We start from the raw sequence: 11,669 nt of genomic DNA, 5'->3' as shown, positions 1-11,669 counted from the left end.
ATTTTCAGTCATATTACAACTTGTACTTCGAAAAATATGTTCAATTATAGCAGTGTCATCCAAATTCAAATAGTAAGGCACTTTCATTGAGTTGTTATTATAGTAACTTTTGGAAGTATGATGACCTAATAAGAAATCAAATTTTAAAGTACCATACTTAAGTTGGTTAAATGAACAACCCAACCTTATAGGCAATTAACAAGCATGCTACGAAAATTGCAAATCTCTCATAATACGTTGTCAATCGATGCATCATGCGTCAAATCACATGGGTATATTCTTGGTTACTTCCCTCTTTAGATTAACTTGTGAAATGAAAAAAACAAGTAGCTAGAAGTTGTAACTGAAATAAATATAAAGAGGGAAGCTCGATGATCTCTCTAAACAAAAAGAAAAGCAAAGAGAGAGGACCTCAAAACTATTCCGTCTTCCCTGTTAAAATGAAAATACAACGCACTCTGTTTGTTCAAAAAACTCTTGCAAATAAATGGTAATAATTAAAAATGATTTCTCCTTTCTATTCTGTTAAATAAAATACAAGTAATAAACCCCTTTTATTTATTTGTTTTCCCATTATTGATACATATATAGATGAGCTTCTAATGTTTTTTATACAACTTGTTGGCAGTAAACAAAACATTTGTATTACCCCTTGAAAGTTGTAGAGAAGCATATGCAGAAATCAGGAATGTATCGGTTTCTGCTCACACTGATCTGCACTTGAAAGTTTATACACAAATAAGAACCGGGAAATTAACATGATAATCTAAAAAAGTCTCACATATTTATCCGTGAAATCTTTAGAACACATTGATTCACGATAATTAAAGCTTCTTTAACACTAAAATTTATGCAAATGGTATTCCGATAAAGGGGCTAGGTAAGACTTGTGAATAATAATTGATAACATTAATAAGCATACAAGATGAAATCAGTCCCACCATTTTGTTCTAATATTTTGCAATCCATCATAGCCTTTCCATGTTCACAACTAAATGATATTTTACAACAACTAAATTTATTTTATGATATTTTTTCAACAAAAAAGCTTCCTGATGTAAGAAAATCTCTAGGGGTTGCTTTTATAGTGAATGCAAACTGTATTATTAAATTTATGTGTAGATAAACCAAAAGAAGTCAAAGGCAGAGGGACGGGCTTACATTTTCTTGTATCATCATGTTTGGAAGTGCGGTGTATATATGTTTACGTTGATATAGTATTTTAATTTTGTTGATTGAAAGAAAGAAAAATCAATTATTATATTTATAATTTTTCAACTGCAGAGGGAGGAGCATACCTTCAGATTAAGTTTGTAACTCCTCAGGATATATGAACGAGGGGGATATGTGAGATGAGGGGCCAGTAGGAGCCTCTTTTACTACACCTTTCTTCAAGATTTGGGCATGCATGGATAAACAAACTCAAAAGTGAAGGAAGCAACATTTCTGGTAGATTTATGGTCTTTGGGCACATAGAAATGGAGAGATGCTGGAGGGAGGTGAGGTGTTGGAGTTCCATTGAAATTGATTCCAGTTTCTCAAATCTATATATATCAAGAGTAGTAAGAGATGAAGGAAGAAGATGGGATATCTGACTGAAACTACTCACATCTTCCGACTTTCCGCCTCTTAAATTTATGCTCACAAGTGAAGTTGGAAAAATCTGTGGGCCCCACTTTGAAATGGGCTTCTTCAACCCCCCTATTGCAAGGCGACACAATTTTGGAGGCCAAAGCCCACCAGAAAAGGAAGCATCCAAGCTTTGACAATCTACTATCGTTAGATGTGTTAACACACTGAGTTTTGGCAACTCGTGGTCAGGAAATGACTCCATATTTGGACAATTGTCTATTACGAGATTCCTGAGGTGATTGAAGGAACTCAAATCAGTTACCGATTTCAGATTTGGCCAATCAATTATAACTACAGATTCAAGCATCAATATGTTCGAACTGATCAGTGCCTTAGTCTTCTCTTGTCCTCCTACCAACTCCTTTTCCATTAATTTAGTACAAAGTTGGATGGTAAGTGACTTAAGGTTAGTTGGACAGCTGCAATGCTCCAAGCTTTTACAACTCCATAGGGTCAAGGTCGTAAGAGATGTTAGGTTGCTCCCACAATTATCCTCCTCTTTCTCTCCTAAGCTCACCAAATTCGAACAACCAGCTACATCCAACTTCTTTAAATTCACAAGAACCTTACTTGCCTCTGCTTCTGATTCCCACAGGTATCTTATTTCATTACACCCTGTGATCCTTACTTCCTCAACTGCCCCAAGATACTCTATAACACCTCCCCACACCTGATCATTAAGTCCTGAAATACCATTTATCTCCAACTTGGTGATCGATGAAGCTACACGAACCAGACTTGTCAACACCTCATGACCACAATCATATATACTTAGACCTCTCAGCGATGGTAATGCTTCAATTGAGACTCCAACCAAATTAGGACAACCATATAACCAAAGATCTTGAAGGCATGGAAATGCTGTATCAACAACCCCACTATTATAGGTTGACCATACCTCCCACCCCTGCATATCTCTAAAACTTAGAAACTCAAGTGAAGGAAATGCAAGGTTAGTTGTCCCAAGAAACTCCAAACCCACAACTTTCACCTCATCCATGCCTTCAATAACCAACTCCTTAAGTGATGGTAGCTGGCCAAGTAGCGGTAGAGATGTACACTTGTTACAACCATTTAATGTCACTTGAGCCAACCGATGAAATGAGGGATCCCCAACCCAACTCGGAAACTTTGTACCTCCATATGACACAATGCTGAGATGTTTTAGATTTTCGTTATGAGGCTTCATCACATTCAGGACCTCCTGTTCAACTACTTCCTTTCGATAATTATCAAATACATCACTCCATTCCACCTCTAACTCACTTAGCCTCCGGTGGGATAAGTTCACTTCCTGTGCGTGCATCGGATTTTGCACTTTGTCAAGCCCCTTAAAGGAAATTTTACCTTGGAGATCCTTTAGATCTTTAAGCTTGGTTATTGAAAAGCCGTTGTCTCCTTCAATAATGATCTTAGAGAGAGTCCGTAGGCTTTTCAACTCACCAATCCCTAATGGCATCTTCTTCAAAAGTGGAGTATCTCTCATGTCAAAATGCCGCAATTTTTTAAGCTTTGAGAAGTTCTCAGGCAACTTTTTCAAACTATAACAGCCAGAAACAATCAATGTCTGTAAATTATAAAGGTCACAGACATTATCAGGCAAATGTGTAATTTTAGTTTTAGATAAATTAAGATACCGCAAGTGCTTCATACTGCCAATGAATTCTGGTACCTCGCTTATGCTAAGTTCACTGAAACTTAAGACCCTTAATAATGGTAAATCACGAACTAAGTCTGTCAGAATTTTATTCGATAAGTGGAATTGTTGCCAACTGTTTTGCTCAGAAGATAATGCTAAGAATGTTCTCAAACTATTAGCTCCTTTGAATGCCTCGAACTTTGTGTAAACCATATACTTCTCACAAACAAATGACATATGGCGATACTTACCCGGATCATCCTTCCCAATTTCCTTCTTCTTCTCAATGTCTAACCTTGAAAAAAATTCTCCAGCAACAGACATGGCTAAGTCATTCATCAGGTCATGCATCACAAATAACGATTTGTCATTGGGTGCATGTTGGAAAAATGACCTTGATAACAAGTCTTCAAAACATTCAACACCCATGCGTTCCATTGATTTCCCTTTCGTTGATTGACGCAAAAACCCTTCTGCCATCCATAATAGAATCAATTCCTCCATGTCAAACATGTAGTCCTTAGGGAGCAAGGAACAATACGCAAACAACAGCTTCAAATTGGAAGAAAGATCATGATAGCTTAGTCTAAGAGCTGGAGTAATTTCATCTCTCTTTCCTAAGCTCCATATCTCACTATTCAAAAGTTCCTTCCATTCATCCTCATCTGTTTTTGTCCTCAATAACCTCCCAAGTGCTATCAGAGCCAATGGCAAACCATCACATTTTTCGACAATACCTTCACCATGTGGTTTAAGTGTTGGATATGAATCAAAGTTATTTTCACCGAATGCATGTTGACAAAATAAAGATACAGCATTGTCACGTGATAAAACCGAGAGACTGTAAGGTTGATTGTAACCCAACTGGGTTAGCAACGACAGCTTCCGGGTGGTCATGATAATCTTACTTCCAGGTGCCCCCGCAAGAAATGGGCGTTCTAGAATTTCCCAATCGGCATAGCTTTCACTCCACACATCATCAAGAACAAGAAGAAATCTTTTCTTTGAGATCTTCTCTTTTAAAGCTACTTGAAGAAGATTTAAGTCCTTAAATTCTTTGTTTTCCCCGCCTATGGATTGAAAGATAACTTTACTTATATTGAAGATATCAAATTCATCGGAAACACAAACCCACGCCTTGAGTTCGAAGTGAGCATTCCCTTGCATTTCTTCATACAAAAGTCTAGCTAGAGTGGTCTTACCTACCCCACCCATACCAACTATGGGCACGATGCTAAAGTTTTTATCGCAAGGTTCATCCTCCAATAGCTTGTGGAGCAACGCATTCTTTTCACCTTCACGTCCGACAATACTAGATGCATCAACCAAAGAGGTCTGTAATCGTCTGTTCGTCTGTTTTGGGATTTCACTTCTCACACTTAAACCAAGATTTTCTTTTTCCTCGAACAGTTCTTGTAACTTGGTGGTAATATCATCCAACTTGCTATGCATACTTGTACTTACTGAGAAATTTGTGCAACAAGTCGGGATGAGATTTCTTACCACGTTTATGGAGGCTCCACGTTCCTTGGTCAACTCACGATGCATAGCTTCGGTTTCCAAATCGTCAAGTAGGTCGTCAATGTCGTAAGCCAGATGTTGGAGACCATTAAGCCACTCTTTAACACTCTCATCAGTTATTTCCTTACGAGAAGCATCATGAAGCAGAAATTTGATCTGGTTTAATGATCTCTTCAGTTTCTTGATCTCGGAATCAATTCCTTTAAGGCGAGTGAACTTCTTCAACGAATCAGAGGCTAGCTTTTCAAATAACACCGAGAAGAAGGCAGAAAGTACTATTTCAGCCATTGTTGAAGGGCGGAGAATATAGTAAAGGTCCGGTGATGGAGTGGATCTACAGAGCGATATCAATAATTGTTTTATGTTGATGAAATGCACAGGTACTGAAGGAGAACGATTTCAATTATTGTCATAGTAAAGATGTGGACAAACTTGAACCACGTTGCAAGTTGCAATGGCAACTTTTTCATATATGATTCACATGCATTCTAAAGAAAACGTGTTTTTGAATCCGAATCTTTCAAAAACAAAAACAAAAAAGTTGTTAGAAATATACACAATAACGAATATTAAAATGTTTTCATTCCAAATAATATCGACTCTAAAATAAAAGTTTAAATCTACGCTATTAAAATATTTTGTTTTAGCTACAAAATATTTCCGTCGAAAGTGTTTTCTAGGAAATAGACATCGAATTTCCTACAAACTTATGACAAAAGTAAAATCTAACAAAATTCATACAAATTTCCTAGAGAAGTAGATACCCTAAAGATTCTGTCAGAAAAGCGTAAGAAGTTTCCTACAAAATACCAACGAAATATTAATAAATAATTTTGTTGGAATTATAATTTCGTTAAAATGTGACGGGGGCATCCTGAAATTGTTTCCCATATTTTCTTTTTGTTTTCCCTTCATTTTGTTTTACCTTGCCCCCTATTTTTTTTAATTATTATTATTATTATTATTACTAATGGAAATAAAATAACAATTATTACTATTATTTTGAATATTATTGTTATTATTTTCTTATTAGATTTATTATAATTAATTTTTTTGTATATAAATATATGTTTTCATTAATATTAGGCTTACTATAATTATACTATTATTATTTTTAATGTGCATCTAGATCTAGTTATATGTGTGTATGTGTATTCAACATCTAAGTATAGGGTTTAAGGTTTGATATGTGTATGTATGTATCGGGAAGCATGCGAGTATAGAGTTTAGGATTTAACATATGCATGCATGCTTATGTGCATGTGTCATATATGTATTTCTTTTATATGTACATGTATGTGTAAGGATACGAGTATAGGGTTTAGGGTTTAACGTATATATGGTTTAAGGGTTTATCGTTTAACATATATATGGATTTAGGGTTTAAGGTATGTATGGGTTAAGGGTTCATATATTAAGGTTTAGAATTTGGGTGTCCATGTTGTATGATTATGTTCATGAGTATGTATGTATGTTTATATATATATATATATATATATGTGTGTGTGTGTGTGTGTGTGTATGTGTGTATGTATTTACGTATGTATCAACATGTGAGTATATGGTTTATGGTTTGGTATGCATATGTATTTGTGTGCATGTGAGTATAAGGTTTAATAACAATAAAGTTAAATAATAATAAGAATAATAATATATGTATGTATATGTATCACATCCCCAAACCGGAGCGGCGGAAACGTCCGGGGGTGGATAACTTCATGTTAAGTATCACAACACATGCAACATAGTAATCAAAGTACAACAACCATTACATTAATAAAGTATGAGTTTTGCATATGTATTCAAGTCATTGTATATATGACATCATAAGTTATATAACAAAAGATAGAAGACATGACTTTATACTTGTAACGACCCAATTTTCAAGTCCAAAAATTTCATTTTAATTAACTGACTCATAAAAACATTCATAAGAAAATACTGTGAAATCACATCATCTCATAAAACAATGTATCATGTCTGAAAACCCAACTCATAAAATTAGTAACATGTCAAAGTACAATCCCATAATATCCATAGTGTGGAAAACAAAGACTGTGTGTATGATGCGCCGCTACCGCGTCAGCTCCTTCCCCTTCGCTGAAGAGGTACCTAAAACCAAAATCGTAAACTGTAAGCACGAAGCTTAGTGAGTCCCCCTATCGTACCCATACCATACAATCACATAGCATACATACTGCCAGGCAATGCTGGGGTGTCGACATACCCGTACAGCCATTCTGGGGTGCCGACCTACCCGTACGGCCATTCTGGGGTGCCGACCTACCCATGCGGCCATTCCGTGGTGCCGTCCTACCCGTGTCAAGCCATTCTGGGGTGCTGACCTACCCATGTCAAGCCATTCTGGGAGAAGTCTCAATGGGATGCATTTGCAGAGAGAAAGAGAGATCTGAATTCAGTCAATCTCACTACGAATATACAGAAGTCAGGCAGTTGATTGCCTTCAACCATACCGATTGGACTGATTCTACCATAGAGGCCAACATAGACAATAACTCCCATCCCCCCCCCCCGAACACATCTTACAACTTTCATCGTACTGTGCTCTCCAAAGAGCAACTCTTCTCAAAATCTCACTCAAAAGGTGCTGAGTTGGAATTGTTGGATAAGGTGTCTAAGTCCATAACTATTTCGGGCTTGTACTTGACCCGACCCGGCATGGTCCATTTGGGTTGCATGGCACCATGCAATTGGTTAGACTAAATGAGAGGAATAACACTTGGAGATTATTAATATATTATAAGTTCTAATATATTAATAATATTATTTGATTAGTTGATCAAAGAATTAATTTGAAATTAATTAAGTGATCAAAGGATAACTAATTAAATATATGGGTTGATTATGTAAATCATCCATATCTTGTATAGTGGGCTAAAAGGCTCCATGGATTATCAAGTTGGGCTTTACCCATAGGATGCTCCATGGGAGTTACAAACCCATGGGTCATGGAAATGAAGAGTCATGACACATTAGGGTTTACATGGTGTAATCCTAGATGTGTCAACACTATATAAGGATCCCATTCTCCACCAAAAATCGGCTAGACTAAGAAACTAGAGGGCTTGGCCGATTTTGAAAAGTGTGTGTTATCTCAAGAGTCTTTCCAAGAGCATTTGGTGTTGTGTGAAGCATTTGAGGCATCACACTTGGGGTGCTAGGCTCACAAGGTTTCAAGGAACACAAGCAACAACAAGGTAAGTTATTCTATCTATGATTCAAGTTAAAATTGTTCCCCATGTATGCTAGATAGGAATATAACCTTGGAGTTCAACTTTGCATGATAATTAGACAAACATAGATCCAAGGTTATTAGGGTTGCATGTACACTTAGGAAGTGTTAGAATGCTCAAAACCCATCAGGAATCCCATTCTAACTAAGGATTCTTGTGGTTCCGGAGGATCTCAAGCTTCTGGTCTAGTGGGTCCGTAAAACTCACTAGGATAAGCGGTATTATTGAACCAGACAAAACAACAAGTAATGAAACCAAAGACAGATATAGCCGCTAAACTATAAGATAAGTAAGCCTCTCCAGTCCATAGATCTAGATAGAGTCCCCGGAATAGTACGCGCGCTAGTGCGCTACGGCTTATGCAGTTGATTGGATGAGATAGCCCTTTGGGCAACCAACCAAAACCGACACATCAAATTCCATTCCGATCAAGAACTTGGAGGTATGGCTGAGTGGCTTAAGGCATTGGTTTGCTAAATCGACATACAAGAAGATTGTATCATGGGTTCAAATCCCATTTCCTCCGGAACAGAAGTGAAACGGGCGGGAGAAATGACGTGAGAGAAAGAACCTCTAGGTGGATTCCAGCCCCCAGAATAGCACTACTTAGTGACTAGGAGCGGAGAGACCTTTGCGCGTTCTTTTTGTTTGATCGGCCTATCTTCTTTCTATAAGCAAGCTCCTAGATTCCGAATTGACCAATTTCGGGATCTTTTGCAGCGAAGGCCTATCATCGAATTCTTCAAACCTGGGGCATGTTGATCCTGAATGAAAGGTGTCCCTCGGCTGATTTATATTAAGTTAAGGTGGCCTTAGGTCTTATTCCCTATTGTATTTGTATTGTGTAGTGCTTTTTGATTTCCTAATGGTGGCCATAGGCCCCTATGGTCCATTGGTGCCCCTTTGGTCCAGTGGTTACGACCTCTCTCTTTCACGGAGAAAACGAGGGTTCAAGTCCCTCTAGGGGTATACCAAGACCATAGGAATAGGATTTTATCAAAAGTGAAATGTATTTGTCAAGTCCGCCTGGTAGACAAAAGGAAGTTGATTATGGAACGTCTAATTAGGCGTTGGGTCGATGTCCGAGTGGTTAATGGGGACGGACTGTATTTGTACAATACCATATACGATTAAATTCCTTATCTCACTATGGAATATACCCAATTGAGTACCAAAGGAGAGAGCTAGCCTTAAAGGCATTCCTAAAGTGACAGTTGGGAGATAGCTCATTGCCTTGAAGCGGTTTGCATTCATTCCCCACACGAATAATTAGAAACTGACTTTGTACCATACCATATAGCAAATACCCCACATCGAAACCTATCCTCATTAATTAGGGCGCTTAGCGAGTGGCCTATCCTTTTTCAATGAAATTCGTGGCTATCCTTGGTAAGAATTCTTTTCCGATAACAACTTTCTGTAACTCGGGTAGGACCTTGCGATTGAGAATTCATTGTAAACAGAATTTCTTTCAATACTTGTACCTTCTAAAACCTATTTCATTCCTATCCAAATAGCCCACTTCGGCAATACGATTCCGCACTTTCAATACCAAGATTGAATTCCCTAACTCTCCAACTTGAAATACACCACTTCGAATGAAATACCATTAATAGCTTCCCTACCTTATCTCCCTGAAAGTCTCATTTTGCACAATTCCCGCATCAAAATGGCCCTATATTCGCATCAACTTGAGAATTCTCATAGTCCTTTACTTCACCAGGATTTGAATAGTCCTCTTAGCCAAGATTGAAAGGATGTCAATCTTCCACCTTTCTCTTTTATTGGCGTCCGATAGGTAGGCTATTAGATTGAGTCGAAAGCCTACCAATGCATAAAGGTTTCGATTTGAGCGAGAGCCCAAACGGGGGAGGCAAGAACATCTTGATCGAAAGCTCCACTGTTCTGAATAGTGAGAAAGACTTTTTCAAATTTGATCAAATCGATCGATAATTTTTTAATATCTTAGGTGGGCCAACCGACCGACCGAGTTGGGCTGGGCGTCCATGTCACAGAACCTTTCTCTAGCCAAGAATCCCATTATTGATCGAATAGAGGCGGATCCAGTTCATTGGCAAATGAAAAATCTACCGTTTTCACACTCTGAAAAACCTAGAAAAGAGGAAGAGTCATTAAGACAAGAGCTAGGTAAGCAAGCAAGATGGAGAGGCTAGAAAAGGCAGGGGCTCTCTATCTCTAGGAAGATTGTGTCCAGGATCTAGTAATCTAAAGCCTTTCTTCTTCTAGTCGGCTCGTATTAGCCTATGCTTTATTACAAGTAGTCATTCCCTCGTTCCTTTAGTCTTTTCAGCGGTACTTGAATCTTAAGTCACGGTCATGTCTCGCCCCCCGGGTATAATGACCAGTTCCATGTTTTCCCCGAATCTCATCAGTTCCAGGCTCAAGTGCCTGTTCATCCATCTCCATTCCAAAGGCGAGCATATCCATTGAGTGACTGTAACTGCTATTGTTTATAGTCAATAGTTCATAACCAAATGTTGTTAGGTTTGCTTGAAGGTGTTTTGAAGCCGCTACCAACAAGTATCATCCCCCCCCCCAGAACAACGTTTTCTTTCAAGCCTTTCAACCAATCGATACGGCCCAGGAGAGCTGCTTTTGCTAAAACTCTAGCAGTTTCTTGAAAACTAGCTTCGGATGTGAAACTTTGAATATTCATAGATGCTCTTGTTATTCCCAATAAGACGGCTTGGTAACAGATCGCTTCTTCCAAAGTGCATCCCATTCATTCCGCTCGCAACAATCCAATTAGTTCTCCGGGCGAAAAAACATTAGACATTTCATCTTCTGAAACAAAAACTTTTGATGTTATTTGACGTACAATAATTTCTATATGCCTATTATATATCTACACCCCCTGGGAGCGATAAGCCTTTTGGACCTTATTAACCAAAGAGATACGACTTTGCACTATAGTTAGTTCAGCACCAATCAAGAATGCCCAAGGAATTCTAAGAATTCTTGTTATAGATTTGTTCCAACCCTCAATCCTCTTTTCGAGATTCATCAATATTGAATCAATCGAACTCACTTCTAACACTGTTCCACTTTTGGAAGACCTTGCGTTATATCACCAAATCTTGATTTTTCATATATAAATGTAACTAATGTATCGCCTTCGTAAAGGATTTCCCCATAATGTCCATGAACAGTTGCTCCTGGAGTAGCCAAATAAGGCTTAGCTGATCGTATTACCATAGAGTCAAGTTGAACAATTAGAACTTGACTCGATTTTAAATGCGGTCCTTTTTTTGCTATACATACATTTTCACAAAGAAACTGCCCAAGACTAACGATTGGAGATGTCTCTTCACAATAATTGTAATGGAGAAAATACCAATTTAAATGGAATGGATTCAAAATGATGTTACTACATGAATAGGGATTATAAATTTGACCATTTTCATCCAGTAAATAATATTTAAGTATTTGAAAAATCTGTTTGAAATTGTCAAATTGCAAATAGTTAGTTACCAAGATCGGAATGGATTTGACTCACAAATTTGGCTCAATACTTTTTGAATATGAAATTAACAATGGGCAGTCCCTATTCTAATCAATAAGAAATAGACCAGGTTTCCATCTTATAAGATGTCTAAAAAAAA

At 37.7% G+C, this 11,669-nt stretch overlaps 1 protein-coding gene across 1 annotated transcript; it reads right to left on the bottom strand.

Moving 5' to 3' along the window:
* Window positions 1-240: 240 nt before the first annotated feature.
* LOC145093810 (putative disease resistance RPP13-like protein 1) lies at window positions 241-5,156 on the bottom strand. The gene is made up of 2 exons (XM_079032068.1): window positions 1,299-5,156; window positions 241-714 (listed from the first exon to the last, which is right to left on the bottom strand). Exon 1 carries the CDS (start codon window positions 5,078-5,080, stop codon window positions 1,322-1,324), a length of 3,759 nt encoding a protein of 1,252 aa, XP_078888194.1. The 5' UTR covers window positions 5,081-5,156; the 3' UTR covers window positions 241-714; window positions 1,299-1,321.
* Between the last annotated feature and the right edge of the window lie 6,513 nt (window positions 5,157-11,669).

This window comes from Lactuca serriola, chromosome 3 (assembly GCF_051521515.1).
Source record: "Lactuca serriola cultivar US96UC23 chromosome 3, Lser_US96UC23_V15, whole genome shotgun sequence".
Lineage (NCBI taxonomy): Eukaryota > Viridiplantae > Streptophyta > Magnoliopsida > Asterales > Asteraceae > Lactuca > Lactuca serriola.
Note: the sequence above shows the minus strand (reverse complement) of the source record. Positions and strands in the feature narration are given on the sequence as shown.

Coding starts and splice junctions, on each gene's coding strand:
- LOC145093810 (XM_079032068.1), bottom strand. CDS start 5,080: ATGGCTGAAATAGTACTTTCTGCCTTCTTCTCGGTGTTATTTGAAAAG.